A 16,687-nucleotide genomic window follows, 5' to 3' on the forward strand; every position below is an offset into this window, starting at 1 on the left:
TAATGCATATACTGCCCTATAAGATAGGTCACATACCCCTGTCAACACAATACATTTACTCCCCTCTAAGATAGGTCAACATAATACATATACTGCCCTATAAGATAGGTCACATACTCCTGTCAACATAATACATTTACTGCTCTCTAAGATAGGTCACATACTCCTGTCAACACAATATATTTACTGCTCTCTGATATAGGTCACATACTCCTGTCAACATAATACATTTACTGCCCTCTAAGATAGGTCACATACTCCTGTCAACACAATACATTTACTGCTCTCTGAGATAGGTCAGATACTCCTGTCAACATAATGCATTTACTGCCCTCTAAGATAGGTCACATACTCCTGTCAACACAATACATTTACTGCCCTCTAAGATAGGTCACATACTCCTGTCAACACAATACATTTACTGCCCTCTAAGATAGGTCACATACCCCTGTCAACACAATACATTTACTGCTCTCTGAGGTCACATACTCCTGTCAACACAATACATTCACTGCCCTCTAAGATAGGTCACATACTCCTGTCAACACAATACATTTACTGCTCTCTGACATAGTTCACATATTCCTGTCAACATAATACATTTACTGCCCTCTAAGATAGGTCACATACTCCTGTCAACACAATACATTTACTGCTCTCTGAGGTCACATACTCCTGTCAACATAATACATTCACTCCCCTCTAAGATAGGTCACATACTCCTGTCAATATAATACATTTACTGCTCTCTAAGATAGGTCACATACTCCTGTCAATATAATGCATTTACTGCTAAAATAGGTCTTTTCTAATTTTATTATAATGATAATACTTATCTCAATGATTGTTCTTAAAGTTCTATTCTATCACCTAGTTGCAGCCTGGATTAAGAACAATCTGATTGTTACCTAAATAAATTCCAAACATATTAACTGAATTAGCAAGTAAACACTGGATAAACACAATTTTGAAGCAGTAATAAATTCCAGGACAGATAATTTTATCAAACTAGTAAAAAATAAAATATTGAAGCAGTAATATAATCTTACTCTCTATTACCTGAAGTGAAAATCTAAAAAATAAAATTCATGTCAGTAATTTAGTGGAAGAGCTTGAGTGATGTCACTTTTTTCCATCACAAACAGACATGATAATGATGAATTAGTGCAAGGAGAATACATGGGGAATTAAACAATGTCGGAAGGTTCGAATGCTATACAGCAGAAAGAAGTTTGTAAGCCACACAGGATATATTCAAGAACTGGACCAAGTCTCTAAACTAATTGTTTCCCGATGTCTAAGAAGAGGCTGAACTCTGTGACAGAAAAAGCACTACATTGAGACAGATCACAGCAAACGTTGAAGACATACGATACTTACAAGAGCATTCAAATAAATCTGTAAGACATAGTCGAACACAACTCCAACACAACTCTAACACAACACTGACACAAATCAGTAACTACAGCTACACATGTTGTAAACACAAAATAGATCAATCAAGTTGGAAGTTCTTATTCAGTTGAAGTAGGAAATCTCAGCTGCAGATACAGATAGGATGGAGGCAGAGAGTGAGTGAGTGAGTGAGTGAGTGAGTGAGTGAGTGAGTGAGTGAGTGAGTGAGTGAGTGAGTGAGTGAGTGAGTGAGTGAGTGAGTGAGTGAGTGAGTGGGGTTTAATGCTGCTTTGAACAGTATTCCAGTTATATCACAGCTTCAACTTCATGTTGGAGGAAAGCCAGAAGTGATGCAGGTCTGAGTCCTTTACCACTTTGGTGAAACCTACGAGTATGGGTATGGTGCTGAGAAACACATCGGGAGTACCGGGATTCAAATCCCAAACCATAGGTTTCTGGCACAGCAAAAAGCAGTGCCATAGACCACTGGGCCATCTTTGCCCCGAGAGTGCAGAAAACTGCCAACACTACTGAATTCTGAGAATATCAGTATCAAATCCCTACACAAAATGACTTTTTACGTACGGTTAGACTTTGTTAACTCAAAAGTCCTAGGCACCACAAAAGATATATTGAGTTAAATGTTTGTTTGTTATTATACAAAGCAGTCAGCAACATTCCAGCTACCAGTATGGCAGCCTGTGAGTAATCCAATCTGACCAGGCAAACCAGTGACTGACAGCATGAGCACCATCCCAAAACCACTGGGATACAATGTCTTGCAGTCAGTCAAGTCACCCAAACTGACCACCTGTCTCAAGTTAGTGGCATCTTACGACAAGCAATAGAGTGCTGAGTAACTACAACAAGAGATCCACATGGGTGTTATCTGCAGTTCAAGCCATACAAAATGCCCATATCAGACAACAATATGGATTTAAGAAGGTTCTGCTCACAGTTCACAAGATTTCATTGTAATTTAGGAATTATGTATTGCTCAAAAAAATGTTTTCATTATTAATCAAAAGGTTGAAATCCCATCATAAGAAACAGGATTTACTGATAGAAAAATAGGTCTCTATGATTAACGTAAAATAGAGAATAACCGATGTGCTATGAGGAATTATTAATTATTGTCCCGAATGAATGAATGGTGTCAATCTCAAACCTTTGGCAAGGGACAGCAATCGTTAACGAGGGACAGATAATCCGGAATTCTGAGTTTCGAGCAGGTTATTCTATATATTACTCACTGAGATTTTAAGAGAGAAAATGATGAGAAAAAGTATGAAAGGTCAACCCAACAGAGAAACCACATTGAAGCAGCCTACTTAGTTTGGTTTGTTTGTTTGTTGTTAAATGCTGCACTCAGCAATTTTCCAGCTATTTGACGGCAGTCTGTAAAAAATCGAGTCTGGACCAGACAATCCAGTGGTTGACATCATGAGCATCGATCTACACAATTGAGATATGATGACATGCATCAACCAAGTCAGCGAGCCTGACCACCAGATCCCGTTAGTCCCCTCTTACGACAAGCACAGCCGCCTCTAACGGCAAGCATGGGTTGCTGAAGACCTACCCTACTGTTCCGATAATGTGATGTTAACAATTTATAATGTTATGAACAAGGGACAGCAAAAACGCACACGTGCAAATATTGGAAATGATTAAACATGATCATTTTACCCTTGTAGGTAATATAAGGATATACGATATTTTACATATCTATCCATGGCAACACAATACATTTAGCATTACTTCTGTCAGTCTATAATTACTTCACCACTGTCTAAAAGACAACCTTATAACAATGTTTGCATTGTAGGTAGGTATACACACCCTGCTGCCTCCAAATGCTGATCTGCTCTGAGGCTGGTAACTCTGGATTGTAAACCCGCTGTTGGTGCTCATGGGAGAGTTAAATGCACTGGATTTGGTACTGTTGAAGTTGGACTTGAGACTACCCGTAGCCAGGTTTCCTGTTGAAGAGTGAGAGAGTTTGCTGGAATGATTCTTTGAAGTGAAATTACTGTCATGTCCTGGCTCGTTGCTCAATGTGGAAGGGAAAGAGGGTCGTATTTACCACTTTAGTTGTATATGTATAGGGCTAACAGCCCAAGGATCATAATTTGGCACATCTGTGATACAAGCCAATGTCCAGCTAATCCTGGATGGCTTAAGGGATGCAACTCTGCTAAGCAAATAGCTGGGTTTGAGACAGCTGGGCCACCCATGCCCCCTTCCTTTTGGGCATTTGGACAACTACCAGTACTTATGGAAGAAGAAACAAAATATAATTGAATATACTACTCAAAAAAAGTTAAGGACCACGCGATTCTTTCGTTAATCTGTCATGGCATCTTAAGACTTTTGTTCCATGACAGCTATAAATGTTCAATCTAATAAAAATGAAAATATATGCCATTTGTACTTCACCTGGAGAACAAATTGAAAAACAATGGACACAGTTTGTAGGGACAAAAACACATGCATGCACAATGTAAATACAACTGTGAATATCTTTCATTTGCAGAGAAGAACAGAACATATAGCTGAACCCATCCCAGTAATGTATCTGCCACACCTACACCCCCGTGTACCTGTCTTTGTGAGGGGAGTCTGGAACAGAGCCTTGACCACAGAGTTGCTGGATTGGCGCAGGATGTCAACGATCTCAACAGGAAGTCGATCTCTGTTCTTCTCCAGGAAGCCAGAGGCATCGTACGTCACCTAGTGGATGGATAGACAGGGATTCTACTCAGCACAGTATATCCTGTGATAACTGAGGCGTTGCACACCTTCTGGATGGATATATCATACAGGGATGCCACTCAACACTGTCTGATAAGAGCACCAGTACTTGACTATGAAAGGGAGGCACTCTTCCACAAATCCATTTTTGGAAATGCTAACAAAAATGTAAGAATAGTAGTGTGCTACTCATTCATTATTTCAGGGTCGCCTCCAAATAAATATCTCGGGACAAACATTCCAAAACTTCATTAAAGTGGATCTCACCTTGCCAGCATAGTGCTCGATAGCAAACTTGCGATTGTCAGCCTTCGGTCTTGTGTAGTAGGGCGAGTTAATGTTCTGATGGAACTTCTCTACAGAAACAAAAGGTTACATATAACATAACATCCAAGACACATGTTAAAACAGAAAATGCAGTCAGTACGATTGAATAATTTTCTCCAAGGTAAAAGTCTGGTCTTCCCTACCAATTGAAGTCTGGCAAAACATCACACAAAGGTCTTCCCTACCAACTAGAATCTGGCAATACCTCACACAAAGGTGTCCTTTACCAACTAGAATCTAGCAATACATCAAACAAAGGTCTTCCCTACCAACTAGAATCTAGCAATACCTCACACAAAGGTGTCCCTTACCAACTAGAGTCTGGCAATACATCACACAAGGTGTCCCTCACCAACTAGAGTCTGGCAATACATCACCTAAAGGTGTCCCTTACCAACTTAAGTCTGACAATACCTCACACAAGGTGTCCCTTACCAACTAAAGTCTGACAATACATCACACAAGGTGTCCCTTACCAACTAAAGTCTGACAATACATCACTTAATGGTGTCCCTTACCAACTAAAGTCTGACAATACATCACACAAAGGTGTCCCTTACCAACTAAAGTCTGACAATACATCACACAAGGTCCCCCTTGCCAACTAATGTCTGGCAATACCTCACACAAGGTGTCCCTTACCAACTAAAGTCTGACAATACATCACTTAATGGTGTCCCTTACCAACTAAAGTCTGACAATACATCACACAAAAGTGTCCCTTACCAACTAAAGTCTGACAATACATCACACAAAGGTGTCCCTTACCAACTAAAGTCTGACAATACATCACACAAAGGTGTCCCTTACCAACTAGAGTCTGACAATACATCACACAAAGGTGTCCCTTACCAACAAGAGTCTGGCAATACATCACACAAAGGTTTCCCTTACCAACTAGAGTCTGACAATACATCACACAAAGGTTTCCCTTACCAACTAAAGTCTGGCAATACATCACACAAAGGTCTTCCCTACCAACTAAAGTCTGGCAATACTTCACACAAAGGTGTCCCTTTCCAACGTAAGTCTGGCAATACATCACACAAAGGTCTTCCCTACCAACTGAAGTCTGGGAATACTTCACACAAAGGTGTCCCTTACCAACTAAAGTCTGGCAATACATCAAACAAAGGTCTTCCCTAACAACTGAAGTCTGGCAATACATCACACAAAGGTCTTCCCTACCAACTAATGTCTGGCAACACCTCACACAAAGGTCTTCCCTAACAACTAGAATCTAGCAACACTTCACACAAAGGTGTCCTTTACAAACTAAAGTCTGGCAATACTTACACAAAGGTCTTCCCTACCAACTGAAGTCTGGCAATACATCAAACAAAGGTCTTCCCTAACAACTGAAGTCTGGCAATACATCACACAAAGGTCTTCCCTACCAACTAATGTCTGGCAACACCTCACACAAAGGTCTTCCCTAACAACTAGAATCTAGCAACACTTCAAACAAAGGTGTCCTTTACCAACTAAAGTCTGGCAATACTTACACAAAGGTCTTCCCTACCAACTGAAGTCTGGCAATACATCACACAAAGGTCTTCCCTACCAACTAATGTCTGGCAACACCTCACACAAAGGTCTTCCCTAACAACTAGAATCTAGCAACACTTCACACAAAGGTGTCCTTTACCAACTAAAGTCTGGCAATACTTACACAAAGGTCTTCCCTACCAACTGAAGTCTGGCAATACATCACACAAAGGTCTTCCCTACCAACTAATGTCTGGCAACACCTCACACAAAGGTCTTCCCTACCAACCAATGTCTGGCAACACCTCACACAAAGGTGTCCCTTACCAACTAAAGTCTGGCAAAACCTCACCTAAAGGTCTTCCTTACCAACTAAAGTCTGGCAACACCTCACACAAAGGTCTTCCCTACCAACCAATGTCTGGCAACACCTCACACAAAGGTGTCCCTTACCAACTAAAGTCTGGCAATACATCACACAAAGGTCTTCCCTACCAACTAAATTCTGGCAATACATCCAACAAAGGAGTCCCTTACCAACTAGAGTCTGGCAATACATCACACAAAGGTGTCCCTTACCAACTGAAGTCTGGCAATACCTCACACAAAGGTGTCCCTTACAAACTAGAGTCTGGCAATACCTCACACAAAGGTGTCCCTTACCAACTAAAGTCTGGCAATACATTACACAAAGGTCTTCCCTACCAACTAGAGTCTGGCAATACATCACACAAAGGTGTCCCTTACAAACTAGAGTCTGGCAATACTTCACTTCAAGGTGTCCCTTACCAACTAGAGTCTGGCAATACATCACACAAAGGTGTCCCTTACCAACTAAAGTCTGGCAATACTTCACTTCAAGGTGTCCCTTACCAACTAGAGTCTGGCAATACATCACACAAAGGTGTCCCTTACCAACTAAAGTCTGGCAATACTTCACTTCATGGTGTCCCTTACCAACTAGAGTCTGTCAATACTTCACTCAATGGTGTCACTTACCAACTAGAGTCTGGTCAGTGGATTTTGGGAAGTTGCTCTCTTCATCCAGCAGACACAGGACACCCATGGGCTTCATCAGGAACATGTCCAGGATGGGCCGGTTGTCCACATAGCTCACATCCTTGGCATCAATACCTTCATTATGATACTCTTGCTGCAATATCGATAGGTAAATTATCATCACTGTCATCATGTTAATTTGCATCATAGTCACATGTAAAAAAACAAATCAAAGTTTTTTTCAGACATGAGGCACTTTCAATCAAAGTTTTACAGAACTGTTTGTGGTATAAACTGTTGTCAGCAATATTCCAGGTACCATGGTGTCCTATGAACAATAACCTTGACCAGACAAACCAGTGGTTGACATAATGAGCAGCATCCCAGGCCAGCATGGTAAATGATAAGTCACCAAGCTGGAGCACCTGTCACCTGTGACTACAAGCAACAGCGTGCTTGGGGACCTAATCCAAACCGGGTCCCAATCATGGGGTCTTTTAGGAGCTGATTGGCACAATCTTATAAAAATGATGTTCTTAATATACCTAACTAAATTAATGAAAGCAACTTAGAGACAATGATTGATTTTATCATAGGGATATATCTAATCAATTATTTAACATTTATAAACAATATGCTTTAAGCAAAGACACTGACTTATCAAAGTGTCCAAATGATAGAAGACAATTTTTACCCTGGTATCCATAAATATGGTATTACTTTGGTCAATAATTTAGTTGACAATATATTTTGTGACCGCCCCTTGACCAATAGCAATGACAAATACAACTATTGCATGGATTATTTCAAGCAACATATTTCAAATATTGCACATACCATCTCCCAGACAAAGATGTTCTGGTTGAAATAATACTGTATTTGTTCATTGGCAATGTTGATACAAAGTTGTTCAAAGGAGTTGCGTGTGAAGTTTTCAAACCCGAAGATGTCCAGAAGCCCAATCACCAAGCTCTCATCACTGAAACATATGAAAAGGAATGAAAACATTCTAAAAAAGATAACTACAATGCTCTGCAGCTCATCCGAGTGTCCAAAATTTTTACATGATACATCAAGTCATTTAAATAGTAATCATAAAGTTCCTATCCTTGGGGTAATAATGTCCACAACTGAACACATGTTCATAAACTATAGAAAAACATGTTGTATGTCAAATTACACATTGATATATCAACAGCTACCAATTACACGTGTGGTAACCATGCTATTCTATGAGCAATTTCAATGACACAGTTGTTGTGATCACACATACACATTCAGTTTCATCAACTTTGTGGTTTTATTTCAGATGTGACAACTTTTGAATCACTCTTGCACATGGGTACAATGTGTGAAGCCCATTTCTGGTGTCTGAGATATCCCCGCCGGGATATTGCTGTAATATTGCTAAAAGCGGCTTAAAATAATACTCATTCACTCACTAAATCACTCTATTAAAGACAACATGAATGTCAAAAATCACAAAAGTGTACAACATCAAATTATATCTTTCAAAACAACAGATCTAGTTACTGCATACTGAGTTACAAACTGCTGAATGATGGCCAAATGTCATTTCAATATGGCTGCCATGACAGCCATGTTGCAAGTAGAATAATAGAATTGAGGTGAAGTGTATGTATGTACTCACTCAGATCTTTCTGTTTTGGCTGGTCTGAGGAGAGCACTGATCCTGTTGACGATCCAGCTGAAGAGGCGGCCATACAGGGCCTTTGACATGGCGTCCCTGGCATTGAAGGCCTCACGGAGGTTGTTGTTGCGGATGATGAGCTCACCCTTGGCTACCATTGCTGTTGAAGTGAGAGCTTCTTGTATGTCCTCAGAGTGTACTCCAAGCAGGGACGATACTGGAAACAAACGACTTTATGAGAAGACGATAGAACAGTGTACTCCGAGAAGGGAGGATACTGAAGACAAACAACTTAATTAGGTGAGGTGAAATGGGGTTTAACGTTGCGTCCAAGATTATTGCACTGATATAGCTACGTGCATGCATGTGTGTGTGTGTGTGTGTGTGTGTGTGTGTGTGTGTGTGTGTGTGTGTGTGTGTGTGTGTGTGTGTATGTGTGTGTGGCTGCTTGTACTAGTCCGGACTGATGCCAATTTATAGTGCTAGTTCACTGAGATACCATGCCGCAGTTTAACATGAATACCCCACTCAGACACAGTATACTGACTGTGAGCCGACCAGTCCTTGTTTTAGCCCCTTAATGCCGAGCGCCAGACAGGGTAACAACAAGTACTATCTTTTAACGTTTTTTGGAATGACGCGGTCGGGGTTCAAACCCCGGACCTTCTGCTCTCCGGGCAGACGCTCTACCACTAGACCACGGAGGTGGTCACAACAAGTGTACTCCGAGAAGGGAGGTTACTAAAGACAAACAACTTGATTAGAAGGATATAAAAGTTAAATTATATTGGAGAATTGGCTCGTTTATGATTTCAAATATTTGGTGCTGATCTTATGATGAGGTTTAAACATCAACCTTCAGCTATGAGTTTACCTCCTGGGGAGAAGATGACCTAAGTGCAGGCTATATGAACCTACCTATATCGAGCAGACTCCTGTCACTGATGACACAGCAGTCCCCGGTGTGGTCCGACAGCTCTTTCTCCTGGAACTCCATGTTGCCAATGTGCAGGATCCCACACAGGATAGCATACACGGACGACACCTCCTGTGAGGAATACATGCATTCTTATTAAAGATCTTGCAAGACGACTCTTGGTGTATAGATTGTCAATTTAACTGTGAAAAACCTTGGAGTGTTCAAGGATGCCTAGTTTGACAGGTGTGGGTAAAACTCTTAACCCCAGCAGTGATAACTCACCGGATGCCTATTGTGTAATTCCTATTGTTTGAATGACATGGTTATATACTTGCTGCTCAATAAACCGTGTTGGTGTTTATATTCAGGTTGGTATTTCCATTGAAGTACCATTCGCATTTTTCGCATTTAATTCACGGTCGCTTAAATTTCAAGAATTACAGTATAAAAAACTGTACCTCTTTCTGGAAACCAATTACATCAAAACATGTCTGAATGGCCTTGAACTTGACCCGGTGTACTGACAATGAGGCTATGTCTGGGGGGGCACTGGTGTATTCCTGGAGATACCTGAAACAGACAACCAAGAATACCAAACTTTTAATTGTTATTTATTTAATTATTTCTTCAAAATTCAACATAAATGTTTCGGCAGCAGATGAAGTTCATGACACTGATGATTAGCTACCGGTAAATGACAAACACAGGTATTTAATACAACATCAAAGACAGAGAACAGTAAATATATATAGTGTGAATAGTATCTACCAACAGAAGAGATGCCCTTATATATTTCCCATCAACAGGAGAGACTCACTTGTACACTTTGCTCTTCTTAAGGTGGAACTTGTCATTGTCACTGGAGATCAGGCCGTCATGGACGTAATAGAAGATGTGGAAACTTTGTTCCCCTCTGAAGTAAACACAAGCATCACCTTCAAACTCCACCAACCAATCATTTGGAGATAATAATCTTTTTAAGATGCTTTACAATACAGTTCTGTGACCACATGCACAAAGCTAGATGTAACACAACCTGGAGAGTATGATGTTTGAAGATGTTTTATAGTCAATGAGAGTAAAGATTTTACATTTCCACCTAAATAATTTCTTCGGCACCTTCAAAATTTACGCTAGTCTGCTAGCCCCAGACTACTTGATTGTGCTAAGGACAAGTAAAAATCCAGAGTATTGAGGGCTATTATTCTGAACAAGTTATCGATGCTTCAATATTGCTACAAAGTGGAACAGAATACAACTGATGGTGTAGTGTAGTCGTCGGAAGGTGTTCAAACTTCAACAGAGACCTACTAAACACAAGCCACATGAAGATGTAAGGTATTCTTATGAAGATGAAAATGTCTGACACATTCAAGAGGTCCTGGGGAGGTCTGCAAATTATCAAGTCTGGACAGGTTAATCAAGTGATTGACATCATGAGCATCGATCCACGTATTTGGGAATGATAACATGCATCAAACAAGTCACCGAGCCAGGCCACACGATCCATTTAGTCACTTCTTATGACAAGCATAGGTTGCTAGGGGCCTATATCCTCACACGGATTCCCTACCGACCAGGGAAGGTCATCTTGCTGATAAGATTATACTCACTTTCCTTGATGAATGACACGCGACTTCTCCAGCAGATACTCAGTAATTTTGGCTGAAACAAAGAAGAGGATTCATACTGTAGTTCTTCTTTCCACATATATTAAATAGAATCCAGCTATCTAATTTGCTAGTTGCCATCAAAACACCATAAAAGTTATTTGGCCAGTCTGAACAGACATCTTGACGACATAGTCTTTCATGTGACGTCATCTACTTGTCATGTCATAATTGACCCAGTTCACATTTGGCATTCCCTTCCGAAACCCACTTCCTAATCAGCCAGTCACTGGCATGGGTTCTAAATTCTCATTATGAGTGGGGGAAGTAACTGTTTCCAGACAAGCACATCTGATTTCTGTGTCACACTCTCACACTGAATTGTGGAGTTCCACCGTATCATATTATTGTGGACACTTAATGCATCCTGCATTTCTAAACATTATGAGACCGCCTCTGTGGTCTAGTGGTTGAGCGTTTGCCGAGGGAGGAGAAGGTCCGGGGTTTGATCCCCGGCCGCGTCATACCAAAAGACGTCAAAAGATGATACTTCTTGTTACCCTGTCTAGCACTCGGCATTAAGAGGCTAAAACAAGGACTGGTCTGTTCAGAGTCAGTATACTATGTCTGAGTGGGATATTCATGTCAAACTGAGGCAAGGTATCTCAGTGGGCTAGTACTCTAAAATCCGCATCAGTCTGGACTATCAGACACACACACACACACACACACACACACACACACACACACACAAGAGATGAAGCTAAAATGTTTCAGAAAACTGACATCTAATGGGTTCAAGAACCCAGACTGGGTGGTCAAAGTGACTGGTTATGGAGCTGTGTTAACATCTTCACACACAGAAGCATTGTATTGGAGCAAAAGATCTCCTGTTAATACGATTGATTTTGTTGATTTTGTTTGTGTACCCACCTCCCATTACAGTTCCGTGAGTTGTGAAGAACATCTCAAGGTACTTCCCGAACCGGCTGGAGTTGTCGTTGATGACCGTCTTGGCATTACCGAAGGCTTCCATCAAAGGGTTTACTTGTAAAATCCTCTCCTCTAATGTACGATTTGGTGCCTAGGTGTGGAAACACAGATCTTAGTAGAGACAGTAAAAAATATGCCAGTTAATTTTGTTTATGTGGTAGATATATACTTCAGAAACTATCAAATAGAAACATTTGGTGTCACACTAGGTAAGAATCCGGTCTTCTGTAAGTGTTATCCAGCAAAATACCTGGTACATCATTCAGGTCAACTATTAAAGGGGAACTAGGCATGTACCAATTTATGATACTTGCAAGTTTGATAGAAGTATTCAAAACTCAAAATATATTATGCGGATCAATTCCCTTCATTATATACAGAAAACGCCTCGTTTCAAGGCATTATGTTCTCGGCTGTAAATGGGCACCACACTAGGCACAAAGTTTCTCTGTAATGGGTCCACACGAGAGTCGGAGGGCTGGATTGAACATCCCCGAGACTTGACCATCATCATCTCCGTCTTACCTTGCCTAGCTGGGTGAGCTGCTGGACCAGGAGGTTGGCGCTCTCCGTCTTGCCAGCCCCAGACTCCCCGCTGATCACAATACACTGCAGCACACAAACATACTCAACATCATCTATGTCAAGTGAGGCTCATTACATTCATATTTATACTCATCATCTATGTCAAGTGATGCTAGTCAAACTATATAAGTTGTAGCATTATCACGAGGGGTACATGGAGTTTTATACCATATGCTCGTTCTATAAAACCAAACAAGGGATGCCAAAAACCCGATGTAAAATATCATTGTAAAATAATTAAAACAAATTCAAAATTGATAGAAAACAGTTGTACAAATAAGCTGAGGTTAACTTGAGCTATGTCATGTGACTTTCATTGCCTCAGAATATACAGGATTTATTCTCCCTCTCAGAAATCCATGTGCAGCCTGACTTGCTCGTGCCAGGGTATAAGGTATTTATTCACCCGCTCAAATGCTATGTATCCCATACATAGCATTTTACCAACATCACATGGGCCAATCAGATCTCATCATTCTAACATGGAGGTATAACAATATTTATACTCATCATCTATGTCAAGTGATGCTAGTCACATCAATATTTCCATGAAATATGAAGTTGCCTGTGGGACATAAGTATTTCAGTAGAACTCCACAGAAACTGTCACAGTAGCAGAAAACTGCAATGATTTCAGTCTTATCACAGCCTGTCAGCTTGATGTAGGAGAGAAGCCCAAAAGGATGGAGGTCTGAGTCAATAGCCACCTTGGTGAAAACCACAAGCATAGATATGGTGGTGACACACCTAGGTATATAGTCAGAGCAAATCTGGGATTGAAATCATAGGGTTCTGGCACACCCAAGGGACGCACTCTGCCCAGTGAATTGTGGTGAATAAAACAACTGGACTATCCACACCACCAATCATAGGGTTCTGGCATACCCAAGGGACACACTCTGCACAGTGAATTGTGGTGAATAAAACAACTGGACTATCCACACCACCAATCATAGGGTTCTGGCACTCCCAAGGGACGCACTCTGCACAGTGAATTGTGGTGAATAAAACAACTGGACTATCCACACCACCAATCATAGGGTTCTGGCACTCCCAAGGGACGCACTCTGCACAGTGAATTGTGGTGAATAAAACAACACTACTATCCACACCACCAATTATAGGGTTCTGGCACTCCCAAGGGACGCACTCTGCACAGTGAATTGTGGTGAATAAAACAACTGGACTATCCACACCACCAATCATAGGGTTCTGGCATACCCAAGGGACACACTCTGCACAGTAAATTTTGTGGTGAATAAAACAACTGGACTATCCACACCACCAATCATAGGGTTCTGGCACTCCCAAGGGACGCACTCTGCCCAGTGAATTGTGGTGAATAAAACAACTGGACTATCCACACCACCAATCATAGGGTTCTGGCACTCCCAAGGGACGCACTCTGCCCAGTGAATTGTGGTGAATAAAACAACTGGACTATCCACACCACCAATCATAGGGTTCTGGCACTCCCAAGGGACGCACTCTGCACAGTGAATTGTGGTGAATAAAACAACTGGACTATCCACACCACCAATCATAGGGTTCTGGCACACCCAAGGGATGCACTCTGCACAGTGCATTGTGGTGAATAAAACAACTGGACTATCCACACCACCAATCATGGGTTTTGGCACACCCAAGGGACACACTCTGCACAGTTAATTGTGGTGAATAAAACAACTGGACTATCCACACCACCAATCATAGGGTTCTGGCACACCCAAGGGACACACTCTGCACAGTGAATTGTGGGGAATAAAACAACTGGACTATCCACACCACCAATCATAGGGTTCTGGCACTCCCAAGGGACGCACTCTGCACAGTGAATTGGGGTGAATAAAACTGGACTTTCCACACCACCAATCATAGGGTTCTGGCACTCCCAAGGGACACACTCTGCACTGCAAATTGTGGGGAATAAAACAACTGACCCGTGCCACCCATGCCACCCGCTCCACCACACTACGCACTCCACCCCCGTCAATTAATGAGACATTGCTGAACTCACCTGGTTGTGTTTATTATGCATCATCATCTGAAAGGACTGATCGGCGACAGCGAAGATGTGAGGTGGCAAGCTGTCCTTCGGGGCGTTCATGTACTTCTTGGAGTACTGCAACACAACAGATTGCACATATAGAGTCATACCGGAACAATTAAAACACTACCTATCAACAAGCCAACTAAATCCCACCAACTGGCTACCACCAACTGGCTACCACCAACTGGCTACCACAGCTGACGCCATCAGTACAGTACCCACCTCGTCGGAGTATATTGTCATGAAGGTGAAGGGGTTGACAGCCAGCAAGATGTCCCCAATATACGTGTAGATGAGATTCTGGCCGTACCTGTTGAACAACTGGGACACAATCACGTCCTGCAATACAAACAAAACAACATAAACAAACAATATCCAACACAAATATCACCTGGGGCCCATTCCAAAAAGCAATCTTAGTGCTATGTTTATCGTAACATTTATTTCGCAACAGCCTGTAAATGACTGAATTAGGGTGGTTGGTTGGTTTGTTGTTTAACGCCACACTCAGCAATATTTCAGCTATATGACTGCCATCTGTTAATAATTGAGTCTGGACCAGACAATCCAGTGATTAATATCATGAGCATTGATCCACGCAATTGGGATCAATGACATGCATCAACCAAGTCAGCAAGCCTGACCGATCCCGTAAGTCGCCGCTTACGACAAGCACCGTCGCCTTTCACGGCATGTATGGGTTGCTGAAAAGCTCTTCTACCCCGGATCTTCACAGGTCTTAGGACCATGCAACCAAGGGTCAACAGTTTGAGGAACAATCCGCGCTGTTGAGCATGACGACACAGCGATGTCACACACTGCAACCACCCACTCCTGATCCATCAGCTCGTACAATAATCACAGGGTTCTTGGGACTATATCAGTGTTTCCATAGGATTTTCAAATTACCAGTCCTCCCTAATTTTTGTCAGTCCAACAAGTCTTTCAACAAGTAAAAAAACATATGAAAATTACCTGGTTTTAATTCCTTAAACATCATGTTCAATGCAATGACGTCATCTCTGAAGTAACATAGTTAGATCTACACGTCAATCACACAAAGCTAAGTCACAATTTTCGCTTCTTTTTTTAACATTTTTTTTCAATAAGTCGCTACAAATATATATTTAACCTTGAAGCAACCATGATGGTAACAGACAAGCTGACTTTGTTTGAAAAATATACTTATATGAATACCACCAATGTTTTGTTCATCAACAATGATTCATAAGGTACTTTATCTGCTGGTCCCTCAGACTGACAGTCACATAAATTACCGGTCAAAGCCAAATTTTACCAGTAAAAACTGGTAATTACCAGTAAACAGGAACACTGCTATTCTGACACAATCATCATATGATCAGAAAACAGGAACCAACATTCTATAACATGTCCACCTAAAAACAAAAACAAGCAACATATATTCTTAATCTTGTTGATATTTGCTTTCAATCCCCATTAATTTAATAAACAAGTTTATTTTGTTCATTGTAAATATATGTCTCTACTTACATCATCCAATGTCTCCAGAGAAGCAAGATCATCTGCTGTCTGTATTGCTTCTCGTCTAGACTTGCGACGTGACTTCATGCGGCCATGTTTGGTCGTGATGTCCGGCTCGTGGATGGTCCGCTCCATCTCTGATGTTAGTTGTTTCAGTTTCTCCTTGTACTGAAACATCCACCAATGAGGTCTTGTCTATAATTACAGTAACAGTTCCTGGCATTCAAGACAGGAGGTATGCGTACTGAGTAGAGTGTTATCACACAGTTGGGATATATCGATCATTACTCTTCACCATGAAGCCTCAATACCCAACTCCTTTCATAGAAGTTAATATATTACTACTGTTGATCCTATCCCAAATCAGAATCTCATTATAAATTGATTCATGAGTGACAAAAATGATGTCCGAT

At 41.2% G+C, this 16,687-nt stretch overlaps 1 protein-coding gene across 19 annotated transcripts in view; it reads right to left on the reverse strand.

The window, feature by feature from the left end:
* The window catches only part of LOC124151632 (myosin-IIIb-like), a 161,475-nt gene that overhangs the window by 29,673 nt on the left and 115,115 nt on the right, over positions 1-16,687 (reverse strand). For 18 of the 19 annotated variants that reach the window (XR_007218105.1, XM_048382170.1, XM_048382175.1 and 15 more), the window contains 16 exons: positions 16,284-16,442; positions 14,994-15,110; positions 14,739-14,843; positions 12,662-12,745; positions 12,077-12,227; positions 11,147-11,198; positions 10,351-10,446; positions 9,992-10,103; positions 9,533-9,662; positions 8,615-8,831; positions 7,801-7,942; positions 6,964-7,117; positions 4,417-4,505; positions 3,999-4,128; positions 3,238-3,377; positions 1,381-1,398 (listed from right to left, as the gene is read on the reverse strand). Coding sequence is in view for 18 of the 19 variants with exons in the window: in XM_048382170.1 (XP_048238127.1) it covers positions 1,381-1,398; positions 3,238-3,377; positions 3,999-4,128; positions 4,417-4,505; positions 6,964-7,117; positions 7,801-7,942; positions 8,615-8,831; positions 9,533-9,662; positions 9,992-10,103; positions 10,351-10,446; positions 11,147-11,198; positions 12,077-12,227; positions 12,662-12,745; positions 14,739-14,843; positions 14,994-15,110; positions 16,284-16,442 (1,896 nt within the window). In the remaining variant the exon portion in view is untranslated. The remainder of the gene's footprint in view (positions 1-1,380; positions 1,399-3,237; positions 3,378-3,998; positions 4,129-4,416; positions 4,506-6,963; positions 7,118-7,800; positions 7,943-8,614; positions 8,832-9,532; positions 9,663-9,991; positions 10,104-10,350; positions 10,447-11,146; positions 11,199-12,076; positions 12,228-12,661; positions 12,746-14,738; positions 14,844-14,993; positions 15,111-16,283; positions 16,443-16,687) is intronic. The other variant, XM_048382174.1, reaches the window with a different exon arrangement.

This window comes from Haliotis rufescens, unplaced genomic scaffold (genome assembly GCF_023055435.1).
Source record: "Haliotis rufescens isolate VD_foot unplaced genomic scaffold, xgHalRufe1.0.p SCAF_4, whole genome shotgun sequence".
In the NCBI taxonomy this organism is placed as follows: Eukaryota; Metazoa; Mollusca; class Gastropoda; order Lepetellida; family Haliotidae; genus Haliotis; species Haliotis rufescens.